This window comes from Fundulus heteroclitus, chromosome 17 (genome assembly GCF_011125445.2).
Source record: "Fundulus heteroclitus isolate FHET01 chromosome 17, MU-UCD_Fhet_4.1, whole genome shotgun sequence".
Taxonomy (NCBI): domain Eukaryota; kingdom Metazoa; phylum Chordata; class Actinopteri; order Cyprinodontiformes; family Fundulidae; genus Fundulus; species Fundulus heteroclitus.
Genome location: NC_046377.1, coordinates 11,521,948 through 11,539,741, shown reverse-complemented (window position 1 = coordinate 11,539,741; position 17,794 = coordinate 11,521,948). Strand labels below are relative to the sequence as shown.

General features: G+C 38.9%; 1 protein-coding gene across 2 annotated transcripts in view; it reads left to right on the top strand.

Moving 5' to 3' along the window:
- wnt5b (wingless-type MMTV integration site family, member 5b) overlaps positions 1–6,411 on the top strand; it is a 112,490-nt gene extending 106,079 nt beyond the window's left edge. For both annotated transcript variants that reach the window (XM_036148962.1, XM_036148961.1), the window contains exons 7-8: positions 3,891–4,049; positions 5,789–6,411. In XM_036148962.1, coding sequence (XP_036004855.1) covers positions 3,891–4,049; positions 5,789–6,088 — 459 coding nt within the window. In that variant the 3' untranslated portion in view covers positions 6,089–6,411. The remainder of the gene's footprint in view (positions 1–3,890; positions 4,050–5,788) is intronic.
- The last annotated feature ends 11,383 nt before the right edge of the window (positions 6,412–17,794 follow it).

Here is a 17,794-nt window from a genome sequence, read left to right as displayed (position 1 = left end):
CTAATGGAGCCTACAAAGACAACTAAGGGTACGTATGGGAAAGAAAATTTTACTTTTTATACTAGCGTAGTGCTCCTTTTTTAAAGAGAGATTTTATTTGTATCCATTTGGTAGATATGCATAGAACAATGTTCTAGTTCTTTATAATTTGAAGTAAAAATAGAAAGGATTTAAAAGTTTTTATAATAATAATTAATGATACATATACAGTTGCCAGATTTGTGCTCAACGTCATGCAAAACACATCATACCCATGGATAAACATGATTGCGGCAGCATCATGCAGTGGGTATGCTTCCCTTCAGCACTGACAAGGAAAAATGTCGGAATTTCAACTACAGGAGGCGTTTATTTTGTATTTTCAACTGAGAGCTCAAACAAAGCGGAGAATCAGATGTGGTGAGGTGTGAGACATTTGTTGATTGCTGTTTCACTTCACCGCTAGATGTCACTAAAGCACAAACTCTGCTCCTTTAAAATGTAATTTTCTTGTCATAAGTTCCCTAGATAGCAAAATGATTTAGAAAAAATGTCATTGTCAAGAACGTATACAGGTAGTATGGCAAGGAAATTGCAACGTAATCCCTTAACAGCAACGTCAGTAAAGCATAGACATATGTTGGCTTTTCCCTTAATTTCTCACTTCATTCATAGCCTAACCTGCCAAGAAAGGTTGGCTGTGTTCTCCATTTCTGTCCTTGTCTATTTCAGACACGAGCAAGCACACACGCATACACACAAACACTCGCCCTAACCCTGACTGAGTAAAACCTATTGTGCTTGACACAGAGAGCATGTCTCCACCATGGATGACTGACCATGTAGGTCCAGAGTCACTGTGCCCAGCAGGCATGACCCAGCAAATACCTCACCATGGTGCTGGATAAACAAATACAGGCTTCGATTTGGCTGCTAATATTTTCACGATAAACGTTTTTGAATAGATGTGTTCACAGTAGGAATATGTGCTGTAGTTATATTTAAAAAGCAAATGCATTGAATATGTGCCGCCTTCAAAAACAAATGCCATTGTCCCCTGTTTCCCGTGCCTGTCTGAGGGGGTCACGGGGGTCGGATCACAGGATTGCAGGGTGCCGAGTGCTATGCCTGCTGGGTAGTAAAGTAGAGGACTGAGAGCAGGGGGTGGGAGGTGAGACGTCGGGGTCAGGGGTGTTCGGGATGCAGAGGTTAACGGAGGTGAGAAGGTAATTGAGATCAGGCAACGCGAGGAGAGAGAATGATGGGTTTCATTTGCGTCAGGGGAGATTAGGAATCAGAGGTAAATGATTCAGTGAGTCAATGTGTGGCAACTTGTGTCTTTGGCATTGGCCTGCTCACATAACACCATGTAAGGCTCAATAAGAGAGAGTGTGAAATTTATGTAGGTCTTTTGGATAGGGGTGTTTTATGTGGCTTGTTTATAAAATGTTGTGTAGGTGACCTGGTAAAGCTTCAAGGTTTACTGCTGCAGAGACCATAAATCTTCTATTTCCTGTTCTGTTTTTCTGTTTTTAAACAAACCCATATGTTCAGGATCCAGCACAATCTTGTAAATCAGAGGTTTTCTAAACAAAAGTTGAAAAATATTAAATGTTAAAACTGAAAAAGCTGTGTATCATTACCTTTTGTGTTCTTACAACAAGCGAAATGTTGTCTAATATTTTTATTTTTATTTTGGGCTTTAAGAATTTCCAGGTAGCAAAGTGGGAATTGAATTGATAGTGTAGATAATGTTCAATGTTTTTTATAAATAAGAAAGAGTGGTGTGCAGCTACACTGTAGGTACAATCCTGGTACCTCCAGCATTTAGTGGTATCAATAGAAAGTAGTGTACATTATTCCATAGATATCCCTAAAGATAATACTGTGTGATTGTATATATATATATATATATATATATATATATATATATATATATATATATATATATATATATATATATATATATATATAATATTAGTATGAGAGCTCACCTGTGTATAAGTTAATAGTATAAATACAGCCTCAAAGTAGTTTTGTTGAGTATTGTTGAAAAAACTCACCATCAACGAAGACGGAGAAACAAAGCAGACAGGTTAGGGATAAACTTGTGGAGAGGTTTAAATCTCAAGCTTTGAACATCTCACAAAGTTCTGTTCAATCATCCAAAATGGGAAAAATGGCCCAACTGCAAACCTATGAAGTGCGGAAATTCTTTTTTATGGAGAAACAGCAAGAATAATGCCATTGTTGAAAGAAAACAATAAGAAGTCCCATTTGCAGTTTGCTGCCACAAACCATGTAGGAGACACTGCAACCATGTGGGAGAAGGTGCCCTGGTTAGATCAGACCAAAGCTGAATCTTTTAGCCGACATGCAAAACACCTGATGTGGTGGAAAAAAACTTTGTATTGGAACAATGGCATGAGGAACTGTGCAGGAAATCTGTAGTGGCATATTTTGCCCACTAGATGGCAGCAGAACTCAATTGATACTAGGGATTCCAACTGATGTATTTTATTGTCACTGGTTTTATTTTCATGTTGAAAGAATGTATATCTGATATTTTACTTTACACATTTGTTTCTTATTTTATAAGAGCATATTGGAGTTTCTAAAAAAAAAAAAATATCACTTCATAAACAAAGACCAGTCAAGAGAAAGTGGAGCTATTCACATTCAAAATGTGTGTAGGTAATTGGAATGGTCATTGTTGAGGACCTCCATTGTAGATGCAGGTTTCAGGAGCTGTGACCTGAAGGTTATTGGTGCCTGTTGCTGTGAAAGCCAGAGGACCCGCTGGTGTACACCAGTGGTGATGGAAGCAGTCAAGCTGAGAAAGGAGGCCTTTAGGGCTTTGTTGTCCTTGGAGGCTCCTGAAGCAGCTGACGGGAACCCGGTGGCCAGATGGCCGGCAGCTCCTGTGGTTGCGGGGAAACAGAACATAGCTGTTTGTGGAAAGAGCACTTTGAGGATCTCCTCAGTCTTATCACAATGTCCTCCGCGGAGAAGATGGAGCCTGAAGACTCTGGAGAATGTGATTCTATCACTGTAGCAGAGGTATTTGAGGGGGTTAAAGAGCTCCCTGGTGGCAAGGTTGGGTTAAGATTTGAGTTTCTGAAGTCTGTAGACATTGTAGTGCTGTCATGATTACCACGCCTCTTCAATGTTGGATGGAGGCCGGGAACACCAGTGGATCCAATTTTTAGGTAAGCAGACTAGAGACTGCATTCCAATTATGGACACTTTTCAGCCCTCTTGGGAAATCTTATTCTGGGTGTTTGAGAAGAGGTTCAGACGGATTGTTGAACCTCGGATCCAGGAGGACTAAGGCAGCTTTCATCCTGGCAGCGGAACAATGGACCAGATATTTACCCTCGTGGAATTGCTAAGGGGATTATGGGAGTGTGCCTTCCTGGCCTACATGTGTTTTGTGGATCTGGAGAAGCCTTACAACCGTAACCCCAAGGTATTTTGTGGTGGGTGCTACAGAATATGGGGTACTGGGTGACTTTTAAGGGCCTTATATGCCCAAAGCAAGAGCTGTGTCTCGGCACAGTAGTTGAACCCATTCCCAATGAGCGTTGGACTCCTCCAGGGCTGCCCATTGTCACTGATCTGGTTTGTGATGTTCAGAGTGAACTTCTCTAAGTTTTAGGCCATGGTCCTCAACTGAACAGTGAGTAGATTTACCAGTCAGCCTATGTTCCGACCGTCACCTGTGAGATATATCTGATCAGGAATCCCCCAGGGGGCGCCTCCCTGTTGGGGTTTTCCGGGCACATCTCACTTGGAGGAGACCCTGGGGAAGACACAGAACTCACTGGATGGACTATAGTTCCAGGATGAATGATAAACAAATTAAATGTCATTTATGTATCTAATATTTCTGAATATCTGTTTTCTACCAGGCGGTCTACAACCAAGCACATGTTGCCTGCAAGTGTCACGGAGTCTCCGGTTCCTGCAGCCTGAAAACTTGTTGGCTTCAGCTGGCTGATTTCAGGCGAGTCGGAGAATTTCTGAAAGAGAAATACGACAGTGCTGCAGCCATGCAGATTGGACGCAAGGTATTTATGTGATGCCACAAACCCCTCAGATTTGACCTTTCATATACTTTACCTGCTTTGTTCTATTTCAATTAAAAAGGGTCCTGCTGGACTCCTAATGTTTGGTGAAAACCACTTGTCATTCCACGCTGATGTTATTCAAGAGTCTTTATAGCACTGAAGTGATTAACTAGAAGCTCTTTGTTCAAATTCCTTTTGACATGTGTCATAGTCTTCTTTAAATAGATGCAGTTCTGCTATTTTAGAAGTCAGAAAAGAACATGAAATAATTTGTCATTAACTAACGATGAGTCATAACTTTACATAGGGTTTATGTGTGAAAGTAAAACTTTCTTTTTAGGGACTAGATGTCTGAGGCCTTCAATGAGTCTATTTCTGATAAGGTAGACCTGAGATGAGAAACTGACAAGGTCCAGGTGTCCTTGAAATGTTGAGTTTCCCCTTGTTTTTAATTCTTCTCACAAATCTCAAAACTACTTTAGCATGCATTTGTTACTTCAAGGCTGGACTATTGTAATTCTTTACTATCAGGAAGTCCACAAAATGCAGTTCAAAGTCTTCAGCTGATCCAAAATGCTGCAGCAAAAGTTCTGATAAAAATCAACAAGAGGAATCATATTTCTCCAATTTTAGCTTCCCTTCATTGGCTTCCTGTTAAATCAAGAATAGAATTTAAAATTCTTCTTCTAACGTATAAAGCCCTTAATAATCAAGCTCCATCATATATCAGAGCTCTGATTACCCCGTATATTCCTAATAGAGCACTTCGCTCTCAGACTGCAGGTCTGCTGGTGGTTCCTAGAGTCTCTAAAAGTAGAATGGGAGGCAGATCCTTTAGCTATCAGGCTCCTCTCCTGTGGAACCAACTCCCAGTTTTGGTCCGTGAGGCAGACACCCTGTCTACTTTTAAGACTAATCTTAAAACTTTCCTTTTTGACAAAGCTTATAGTTAAAGTGGCTTATGTTACCCTGAGCTATCTCTATAATTATGCTGCTTTAGGCTTAGGCTACTGGAGGACATTAGGGCCTATTTTTCCTCACTCTGCTCTCCAATTTGCATTGCTTGTTGTCATTTCAACTTTGCATTCTTTGTTCTTTCTGAATTTTTTTTTTCTCTTCATAGTAGGTACACCTGGTGTGGTGTTCTGTTAGCTGTGAAACCATCCAGAGGGGACAGATCATCCACCATTACCATATAACATAGAAAGGATTCCTGGATCAATGTGTGCTTCTGTGCTTTTTGTCTGTCTTGTTGTGTCTCTGCTCTGTCTTCTTTAACCCCCAGTCAGTCGAGGCAGATGACCGTTCACACTGAGCCTGGTTCTGCAGGAGGTTTTCCTTCCTGTTAAAGGGGAGTTTTCCTCTCCACTGTTGTTTCATGCATGCTCAGTTTGAGGGATTGCTTGCAAAGCCATGGACAATGCAGACGACTGTACACTGTGGCTCTACGCTCTTTCAGGAAGAGTGAATGCTGCTTGTAAAGACTTGATGCAATCTGCTGGGTTTCCTTAGATAGAAAACCTTTTGATCAATCTGTCTGTATTATTTAAATGCAGCTGACTTTGTAAAGTGCCTTGAGATTGCATGTGTTGTGAATTGGCGCTATATAAATAAATTTGAATTGAAATGAAATTGACTAAAAAATGAAGGTGTTCTGAGTCTTCTGATCAGGTGCACCTTAGCTGAGAAACTGTCGCTCTTGATCAAACTTCTTCCCTGCTTTTCTTTTCCTCTGCCAGGGAAAGCTGGAGCTCAAAGACAAGCGCTTCAACAACCCGACAGCTGAGGACATGGTCTACATTGACCCGAGTCCTGACTACTGCCTCCGAAACGAGACCACGGGCTCTCTGGGAACGCACGGCCGCTACTGCAACAAAACCTCGGAGGGCATGGATGGCTGCGAGCTGATGTGCTGCGGCAGAGGTTACGACCAGTTCAAGACCTACAAGCACGAGCGCTGCCACTGCAAGTTCCACTGGTGCTGCTACGTCAAGTGCAAGCGCTGCACGACGCTCGTGGACCAGTTTGTGTGCAAATAGCGCGCTGGGGAACTCTGCCCCAAAGAGATGTGAATAAAAAAAAAAGAAGCGGTGAAGGAGAATATAATGAAGAGTGATGATATCCATTTTAATGTAAAGTGCTGATCAGTGGACTGATATAAAAAAAAATATATGTCCAATATCCTGACCACGATCCTGATGGAAGGATGAACGAGCACAAGTGATGAACAGATGAGGATGAAAGGGAAAAAAAGGACCAAGCTTGAATCCCTCAAAGTGGGACACATTGACCTGTGTGGGCTGAAGACATAAGATAAAAATATAAGTAAACGAGAAATAAATATACAACTTATACATTTTAATTTAAAGAGACTTTCATTTTTTTTGTTGTTGTTTTTTTTTTTTTTAGTTTGAATCAGCCTGATTCCTCTGTTTGCCTGCTGCTTTTCTTAACACAAGAGCACTGCTAACGTCACCATATGCACTCCATTCCCTCACTGCAGGAACAAAGAAACGCCCCAAACTACAACCATCAGGAATAGAAAGAGTCAACGTGATGAAAATAGGAAGTAGAAAGTACAGTGCCTCGTAAAAGTGTTCATCCCCCCTTCACTTTTTTCATATTTAGTCACGATAAATCCAAAAAGTGGTTTTTAACTTGACAAGCCAACAAAAGGTTGTGCGTAATTATGCAGTACAAGGAAAATGATCCATGGTTTTAAAAAATCTTTATTTTGTTGAAGCATTTTTGCTGCAATTTCAGCTACAAGTCTTTTGGGGAATGCATTGGTGGCCCATATTAAGGGGGCTTACACACCAAACGCAGCAGTCTGAAATCCATTTATTTGTGTTTTAGTGGTTTTGTCCTGCGCCAAGCAAAGTGTGCGGTGGTTCTTGAAGCACTGACTCCAGCTGCAGTCCATTCTTTGTGAATCTCCCCTCCATTTTTTTTAATGGTTTTTGTTTAACAATCCTCTCCTGGGTGCGTTCACTGCTACTTGCTTGTACACTTTTTTTCTTTTCTTCCTTTTGCCTCTCTGTTAATGTGCTTGGACACAGAGCTCTGTGAACAGCCAGCCTCTTTAGCAATGACCTTTTGTGTCTTGTCCTCCTTGTGGAAGGAGTCAATGGTCGTCTTTTGGACAATTGTTAAGTCAGCAGTCTTCCCCATGTAGCCTACAGAGCTAGACAGAGACCGTTTAAAGGCCTTTGCAGGTGTTCTGAGTTAATTAGCTGATTAGAGTGTGGTACCAGGTGTCTTGAATATTGGACCTTTTCACAATATTCACACTTTCAGACATACTGAATTTGCGATTTTCATTAGTTGTCAGTTATAATCATCAAAATTAAAGAAATATATCAGTATGTGTGTAATAAATGAATATAATATACAAGTTTAACTTTTTGAATGGAATTACTGAAAAAAATCTACTTTTTCATGATATTCTAATTATATGACCAGCACCTGTAGTCGAACAGATTAGGCTCACTATTTGGCAATAAACAGGTCAGTTTTGTCTCTTGCTTGATCTTAATTAATGCATAATAAACGCTTATGAATCAACGTATCTAAAAACTATTTATTAATCATCTATAAGCCAAGGAGAGCCTTATTGTAAAGTGGTACTCTAATAATATTTATGAAACCACAGGATTTTTACTTAGGGGTATCAGAGTAAGGAGGACTGATTTACACTTTACATTTTTAATTTGGAAACAACAAACCATGTATCGTTTTTCTTCCACTTCATAATTATGTTCTACTTTGTGTCACTCTATCACATAAAATCCCACTACGACACACTGAAATTTGTAGTTTTAATGTGATCAAATGTGAACAAGGATTTTTAGTAAAGTGCCTTGAGATGAGACATGTTGCGAATTGCCGCTATATAGATAAAATTTAATTGAATTGTATCTTTGCAAGGCACTGCAAAAAGAGGGAATACAGGTGTTTTTCTTTTATGCAGCAAACTGTGGGAGATCATATTAAAAAAGAAATGCTCACATAAATCCAGTTGTAAATGCCTTAACCTGCAGCAACATCAGCAAGATGGTAATAAACACGCTAAAAAGGACAGGGTACACTCTCCTTGGTGTCTGTGACCTGACAAATGATCCTGTGAGCGGGTTAATGAGGCCTGCTGCTCGCAGCCATCTTGACATTGTTGCTGTTTAAATAAGCAGTCTGCTGTCCAGCTCCATAACCTTCAGCTGAGGTGAACACAGCATCCATTAGAGAGATTAATACGTGGGATCTGCCTAAATGAAGATGTGCAGAGAGAGATGCGTTCAGTGCAACTTGGACCTTTTCGTCTTGCGCTCTTACACAAGGTGTCAAGTGTTGTGTCGACTTGGCAGTTTTGCCACGGCTGTGACGTTTTGTAACTCTGTGATGCAAATAATAGATGCAGTCGAGGACAGAAGACGGCTAAACATGCTATGGAAAATAAATGCAAGAAGAAACAGAACTGGACTGCTATCCCCTATAAGCTACTTTCAAGAACTAGTAGATAAGAACTTATATTTTGTTAGCGTTTCTATGCTTGTGATGTTTCCTGTGTTTTATACATGCATATTACTGTGTATTCTTTTGATAAAGTAGACTTTGGAAGTGAGGCTTTATGTCTGCTGCAGTTCTTTTCGAAAAGTCAAATCCAGGCCAACATGTTCCCTCCACGACAGGCAAACCTTTATCTGGTGGTTGATGTTTTGGAAAAATTATTTTGCAATGGAGAAAAAGAGGACAGAGAATACAGAAACAGAATTTTATTACCATTTTAAGAGTTTGTTCCCCTTTGCACTGCCTTAAAGGTATAGTCATGCCTTTCACTTTAATTTGCATCCATCTGTCTGTCCTCCATCCATCCATCCCTTTTGGCCTTTTATCCATCTGTCCGTGCATCAGCCTAAAAGACATCTTTAATTTGTGTTCTTCTTTGGGGATGTTTTGTACCTGCTTTAATTAGCTATCATTTAAAGCATTTTTTTAATCATCTATAATGTACTGGAAGGAAATATGCTTATTTACCTACATTATTTAATGTCTGAGGGAACAGACTTTAAGATCGTTATTACGGTTTGATAAGAGATCACAATCTGTCATATACTCTGGTTAAGTACATGGGGCCAAAAGGGGTTGTTTATAGGTAAGAAATGGACACAGGCTGGGACAAACTGGGGGGAAGAATTTGTCAAGGGGGGAAATTATATTAAAATATTATTATATGCAGATAGTTTTGTCTGTGGTATTCTATTTAACATGTATCTATTCAGAATATAACCATTCTGGATTTATACCTATAGATCTTCATCAGAGCTTTCTGACTTTCCAGCTTCAGATAGTTTCCCCCCATCATTTCTCCTGCCTTCATCCCCTGAAGACCTTTGATTCCGACAGATGGCCAAACAGCTTGTCTGTCCCGCAAACTCCTTTTTTTGTTCTACCGCTCTGTCCCACACCATCCAGTGTCCACATTTAAACACTCAACCTCTATATATCAATTTAATTTTAAGTCGCCTCTCCATAAAAACACTCCAGCAGCTTTGTTCAACAGCCTTTTTCAACATTTAGCGCTGAATTTCAAGCACACGGTCAAGGCTAATCATGTCAGCACACTGACCTTACTAAATCCTATTACTCGTAGCTGCGTGCAGGTAATTGAATCAGACAACTGACTAGAGCGCCACGAGTGACCTGCAGCCATGTGTCTGAGAAGTCCTCCTCACCTGACAGAGGACAACACATGTCTGGGTTCATCTGTCATCGTAGACAAACCCGTGGCTCACTGCAGCTGGAAACACAGTTATCAGTCAAATCTATAAAGGGTCATCTCTAAAGGGTCCTGCATATCTTGATAAGTGTGTGAGGATTAGCTGAGTGAAAGTGCAACCTTAAGGTACATCTAAATCCTCCTTGCCTGACAGCCATCTGTTTTCAAAGTGCTGCCAAATTGAATTTCCACAAACAGAAAAACTAAGAAATCGGTCCGTTTTTCAACTCTTATAGCTTTAACTTCAATGGTTTTGGTCCTTCCTCGTCGTTAAGGTAAGGCTGTTTTTTTTAAAGGTCTTGTTTGGTTGGTTTTTTTTGGCCATATAGTACCCAGGTTATTGCTGTCTTGGGGGGGGGGGGGGGGGGTACGTGTAATAGATCATGCTGTGCTGTCACTTAGAACATTTCTTATATCTAAACAAACTGTAATTTATTTTCTGGGCATTTCTTGTGATAGACCAACATAGAGTGGTGCGTAGTTGCATAATGGAGGAAACAAGTCAATGCTGTGTAGAACCAGTTGTTTCTACAATTAGTCCTGGACGGTATTCCTCTACTAGCTGTACTAATCTAGAGCCTTGAGCCTTTTTACCAGTTTCCTTCTCGAAATAGATCAACCTAAGTGGGTCTGGATGGTGAGTGTATTTGAACATGAAAGTACTTTTGCAAACTACTTAAATAAATTACAAAGTATCAAAGTATACACAAATTGTGCTTAATTACAATAACGTAGGTAAAAGTAGCTACTTAATTACTTACTTTGCACCCCTGGCATCCCCACATCATGATACTGCCACCACTGTTGCTCACATTGGGACATCGTGCTCGGGGTGATGGTGCTCTTATATGTAGGCCAAAAAAGTTTATTTCGGTTTCTTAAATCGGAGGGTCACTGTTTGCAATCCTTCCAGTAAGGTCAAAATTGTGGAGTGAGCAACTAATTGTTGTCCTGCTCCTCTGGAGACCGTCGGTTTCTCATGGATTAAATGCTCTTCTCAACTATCCTGTGATTTTAGGTGCCCGGCTTGGTAGGTAGCAGCTGTGCCATACTCCTTATGTGCTGTAGTGATAGGCTGAACCATGCTCTGTGAGATGGGATGTTGTTTTATAATGTAATATTGGCAATAAATGCACAAGGTAATAATTTTTCTCCCAGTTTGTTTATCAGGTAAGAAATAAAATAAATTACGTTACGATTCTAATAAGATGTGTGTGTGGGGGGTGGGGGGGGGGGGGTCACTGGGTTTGAATACTTTTGCAATTCACTGCAGTGTTTTCTATACTTTTAGCTGATTTTGACATTGAGCAATGAGGCCATTATCTTTACAAGCTGTTTTGTCTACATGCAGGAAGAGGAGAGTTGCTTTTTTAAATAGAATCCGAGCAAAATGTTTGCAATAACCGAACAGTCTCTCTCCCCCCCCCCCCCCCCCCCCTTAAGAGACCATTTGTCACGTTCAAGTGTGAGTGTCTTCACTGCATTTTGCCACATGATACCAGAAGCAAAGGGTAAAAAGGGATTTTTACACAATACGTTTATAGATTAGCCAACAGCTGTGGTGGGAGAGCTCTCTGATCTAGATTAGCTGAAATGAGAATCTCTTTTTTTTTTTTTTCAACCACCAAGAACCTACAAAACACAAAATGCGACAGATTCTGAGCCTGTTTCGGATTCAGCTGCTTGCTCTGCCGTTTTACTCCTCGAACACAAACAGAACTCCGAGGCCAAGTCAAACACAAATGCTCAGCCACTTATCCATAAGCTCGGTCATCCATGTGCTTTCTACAAGCTGTGGTAGGAGCAGAATGGATCGCTGAGTAGCCTGAATATCTAATCTTCTGGGGATGGCTCTACAGATGGGGTAAGTGCACTCCGAGTTGGAAGGTCAGCGTCCACGTCAGCGCTGCTTTCTTCACATCGACACCTTCACAACTGGTTCTCTGTATCAACCTTTTTGTCCCATTTAACAGGAAAAACAATATACATATTTGTTTTGTTTCCCTGAACGTACTTATGACAGCATTTAGGAGCATCTGGGCCTTTTTATCACTGCAGTTTAGCACTTGGGAGGAACATTTTCAGTTCATTGCAAAAATAATGTAGTTTGCCAAACCGTTTCACATCTTACCACGTAACAACCAAAGACAACATTGTGTTTTATTTTCATGTGAAAGCAATAAATTAGTGCAAAATTGTGAAGTGGAAGATAAAACCTGGTTTAATTGACCTCCCCCTCCTTGTTGATCCTCAGTTTCGCTACACACATCATTCTGTCAACTCTGGATTTGCATACAATGGCTGATATTAACAGCTGATATTTTCTAGGTCTTTTCTTTGTGTCATTAGGATGCAAACTATGTTTTTTTTGTTTATTTTCCTTGAATATAGAAAGTGTTATTCAAGAAAACATAAGACTTTTTTTTCTAAAACTTAAAATGAAACGTATAATATAGATTTTACATAAGCAAGTATTGGTCATAAAACTTGAGTAATTAACTTTTTTTTAATGTTGTGCAGGTCTTTCAGCGCAAGACTAATTTCATTTAATAGGACCAAAGATAAAAGAGGGTTTTTTTTTTCAGACTTCTTTGCTAACGCTATCAGATAAAACCCCAATGAAATAAACTCGAGTTTGTTTGTAATGTAATGTAATATTGAAAAGTTCAGTGGTGTGAATACTTTTATGATGCACTGAGGCTTTCATATTCAACTTAAGCTCCTCCTAATAAACGAAGTAAAGAACAACCAATTGCATGCCTGTAAATTAGAAAGACTGATGATGCATTAAATATCTTTTTAGGGAGCTGAAAGACAGCTCTGCTTCATGTATTTCTTCCAAATCGCACACAGCAAGTAATGAGTTCATAACACTCAATAGATGCAATTAAACACTTTATTGATTCAGGAGACCCAAAGTCTTGACACAGAGATTTAATGAGGAATTACTTCATTACTAGCATAGCATTGCTCCTAGTACAGACAAAAACAATTTCAGTGATGCAGTTTTTTTCCTGGCGAGCTGAAGAATGTGTGGTGAATGTAGCACAGGTAACAGTATGCGCTTGCATTACACCCTGCTTGCAGGTAAGCATGTTGGATATAGGTCATGGTTTAGTGACCTAGTTATTTAAATATTTAAGGCTGATCCTATCATGGTTTCGGTGACCATAGGTGTGATAAAGCAGAGCTGGTGTTGAATGTTGCTTCACTGTCTCAGATCTCCGCGTCTTCATGAAAGCTTTATATAATCTTGTTGCTGAGGACTGATTATGGGCCACATTTTGCATTCTCAGCAACACCAACTTTGGAATGAGCGCGTTAGATAACCCCATTAATAGCAGTTGGATAACTTCAGGGGGAAAAAAAAGCGCATTTAAAGTTGAACAAATGATCACGATTCTGTTTTCAGGTGTGGCGTACCGGTTGTAACCCGTCTGTGCTGTGAGAACACCATTGTCCCGGCAACAGTCTCACACCCTGACAAACATGGCAGCCGGCTAATGGAAAATTACCTGAGCAAGCTCGTTTTCAAGCTAGGAGGGGGTAGACGACATATGGTTAAAGGAACTCTGGAAAAGAAAGATACAGAAACAGCTCGAAACATAAAACACCTTGCTAAAGTTTTCACATGTCCTATTTTATTTTTTCTTCAAATAACGAAATAAGTAAATGTTTCCTAATTTCCAAGTATTATCCTGCATTTAGATCCTTGCAACTTCTTATTTTCCCCCTCTTGGCAGGGAAAAATGATCTCCATAGCATACCACAATCACCATGCATCCCTTGAGAAACGGTGTTTTGAAGGTGAAACACAGCGTCTTGGATGAAAAGTGTAAAAAGTTACATTATGGTCTAATCTGAACAGAACTCCATCTTTTTTTAGCTTCTTCCTTGAATGATTTCTTTCTTTTTTCCACATGAGCCATGCAGCCTATCCAGAGTTACCATAGTCCTGTCAGCCTAGGTGATTTACCAATGTATTAGTAGATGTTGCAGCCTTACCATAATCTTTCCAATTTGAATGATAAACTGAACAATGCTCACTGATATGCTCAAATCTTGAGTTATTCCTCATTAAACTAACCTTGCTTTAAAATTCTTTCCAACTTCATCCCTGACATATCTTACTTGTTCCTTGGTCCCCATAATTCTATTTGCTGATGAATTATCTCCAGACAGAATGTTTAACATTTTAAAAATTACCTTTATCAACCTAAGAATTTGAATTATTTGTCAACTTTAGAAACCCTGTTGATGAAAAAACAGTTTTGAAGGACGTAGTCAATTTATTTGTAATAGAAAAGTCTCACCTTATGAAATAATTTGGCTTAACCTAAGCAGTGTTACCACAATTACTGCTTAAAATTCCTATAACATAAATATAAACTGAAGCTTGCACTGTAGGCAATGCTAACTTTACTCTCAAAGTATTGTTTATTTAAATGTGTGTTGATCTTCATGAGGCAGAAAATACCTCCAAGAAGATAAGCAACTCGCCAAAAACCGCTCAAATCTACAGTCAGAACATAAAACTACAAAACTTTTAAACAACCAAACAGTGACAAGCACAACTGGATAGTGAGCTATTTAATATTTTCATCAATCAGGGTGCCAAGTCAAATAATGTGGCTCTGGAGTCTCCATACACACAATTCAAGCCTTTTTTTATAATTATTTTACCACCCTGGAGTGTGCTGTATCTCCATGGTGATTTACATTGATGTTTTGCTGCAACATTTACTCTCCACAGATCATTTTTGCAAAGAATAAAAACATTTGGATAATGCGTTTATAATAAGTTTCACAAATAATTGTGGAACCACTGTTTTCCAATGAACCCACTTATTTCTAATTGTTTTTAGAATTTGCACAGAATAAATTAATTCATATCCAAAGTCCTCAATTATTTTTTTCCCAATCAGAGTTACTAAACTTGACAAGCTACTCAAATTATTGGGTTACTAAATGTGAGGTTTAAATTTTTAACCGTTCTCCCTCATCTTACTGTAGCTGTTGCTCAACCACAGTATACTGCCATTTTTTTATGAAAGATTCATTTTTTCTGGGAATTTTTTAAACATGAACATAATTTACCAACTTAGTTATGAGATGTTTCATCATTTGTTTTTCCGTAGTGTTTAATAACTTATCTGATATTTAAAGTTTTAGATGTACTCCTGTCTTTATAAACCAAGCTTTCAATCTGTCATCATACAACAACAAACTTTTATAATCTTTATGGGGATTTTGTCTGACAGTAAAGAGTGGAAATGTGAAGTGGAGAAAAAAAATTGTTAGTTTTCAGACTTTTTGGATAACATTTTTTTTTTTAAAAGTTGTGCAATAAGAAATTAAGGTTGTGCAAACAAACTGGTTATGCCAACACTGAGTTCACTGAAGGCCTCTCTCTCGTATTCAGTGCCACTCCTGTGTAGTTTCAGGGTTTTGAATACTTTCCTAAAAGGGACACTACTGCATCAATAAAGCACTGTGACAATCTTGACAAAATAAAATAAAATTCTAGACATGTGACTAAGTAGAGAAAAGACATGTTTAAGCGATTTTGAAATACATGAGAGAATTGCCTAAGGGAAATGACAAAGCACAATATTTGACATCTGGTCAAAAGTCCTTTGGTTTAATCTGATTTAGTTCCAGGAGGACAGGGGAGAGGAATGATAAATGTTCTAAATCGGTCGAATTAGAGAACTAACCTTCATAATGATTTAGTGTAACTAAAGTGAAAACATTCAGTTTAACTTGGTCATATGGTTCTTGACTCGTTCATTTGTACTTTGTCAGAGTGAGTGAGATAAAGAGTGTGTTCTACGTGTGCTGCCCAGGTCAAGATAAAATCTATTTCTGAAGCATAGCTATTGCAAAAACCTGTGTCGAGCGTTAAGAGGAGGAACAAACAGAAAAATGCTTCTTTGCTAAGCTTGATTCAGATGCAGTCTTTAATATCAGACAACCTTAGCCTGAGTAAATACAAAAAGCTGTTTGCCTGTGATGATTTAATTTGATAAGGAGGTTATCTAGACCACCCTGACCATGTGTTGTGGAAAGCTTCAGGTTCAATTTCCACAGCCACACTCCAGCCTTATTACTAGAGTGTATAAAACATACACATTTCTCAAGTAGGACATGTCTTAAAACATGAAATAGGCTAAAAGATCTAAAAAAAAAAAAAAAAAAAAAAAAACACACAAAACTCTTCTTTGCAGATTTTTTTTTTTGTTAATTCAGCCACATTGGAAGGTTATAGAGCTGAAATAGGCTGTTTATGGTTGTGCTACAGGATCCCATTTGTTTTTAAGTTCAGTTCATTAGCTAGTCCACTCCAACTTTGTTTTACTGAGGTGTGGATTTGATGTTGTCCTGCTGCATAACCAAAGTGTGCATGATCTTTAGGTCCTTTTGGGAGTTTTTTATTTTTTCAGAACAGAATTCATGGTTCCATCAGTTAAGGGAAATTGTCAAGGTTCTGAAGTAGGAAAGCAGCTTGCATACCATCACACCACCACCACCACCACCATGTTTGACTGTAGGTATGAAATTATATATTTTTGTTTAATGCCAGATGTAACAGGATGCACAACTTTTATAAAAGTGTGCACACTTTTGTCTTGTCAGTTCACAACATATTTCCCCAAAGCCCCCCCCCCCCCCCCCCCCCCCCTCAAAAGGTCTTGTTGATCATCAAACAGGAGACAGGCCTTTGTCATCAGCAGTGTTTTTAGTCCGTCCCAAGTTTATAATTTTTCCTGACCTTAACTCCAGTAAGTGGAGCCAGGAGTCCTTTACATGTTGTTTTGGGTTCTAATGTGAGCTCCTGGATGAGTTGTTGATGCACTTATGGAGTAATTTTGATAGGCTGACCTTTCCTGGGATGATTCCCCACTTTCACACGTTTTCTTCGTTTCTGGATAATGGTTCTCACTTTGGCTCGCTGGCATCCCAAAGCTGTAGGAAATCTGATATATTGGACTATGCGTTTAGATAAAGTGGTGTTAAACCTAAATAGAAAATATATTAATTATTTATTGGTATCAGATCCAGTTTGAAATGTTATATTGAGCAATAATGGGTGCAATGTTTCCAGTCACATACCACTGTACCATAATCTGCACGACAGGAATAAAAGCAACATTTTTAAAACTTGCATTCTGTAAAACTAATAAGTGTTTTTGGAGAAAAATTAAGTGTTTGGAAGAAAACTTGCTGAGCTTGTTTAAAGGTGAAACTGGTGTGTCCCACTGCAGAGCTGAGGCGAGTTAAGCAATTCCCCCAGCTGCCAGAGCTTTGCATCACAACAACTCATTCCTTTTGCATGATCATTGCATTGACTGCCGCCTGTTGTTGCCCTGCAATCGGGCGTGGGGTTATGTATGCTCTGACAATAAACTCACACGACTGCAAGCACTTCTAAAACCAGTGGAACAGAGGTGGCAGACAGCAGATGAGAGTTCATTGATCAGATTCTTGTTGACTGAGTGCAAACAGACACATATGTCAGATATGTGCTGCTAAGCTGTCAAAAATCGAAAGAAAGGGTCATATTGCAAAACATAGTTGAAAAAAGCAAATTACATAACATTTATAATCTACAGCTACTGGCGATTTTAGCTGCTTAAAAACATTTGATAGATCCACACATAAAAAAATCCCAAATTTGTTATATACTTGATGTTTTCCCTTTTCAGATTTTATTTTTATTTATTTATTTATATTTAATTTTTCTGTTTTTATTATTTTTTTGTTAGTTTTTTTTTAAATGAACTGTTTTGTTTAGTTAGTTTTAATTCTTCTTATTGTTATTTATTTTTTTATTTATTTATTTGTTTATTATTTATTTGGATGTTTGCCTTTGCTTTGTAGGTTTTGGTAAAAAAAAAACTACAACAGAACAGGAAGAACTTGTTCCTGGTTGTCGATGATTGGTCAGAGTTTTCGCGGAGTGATCTGATTG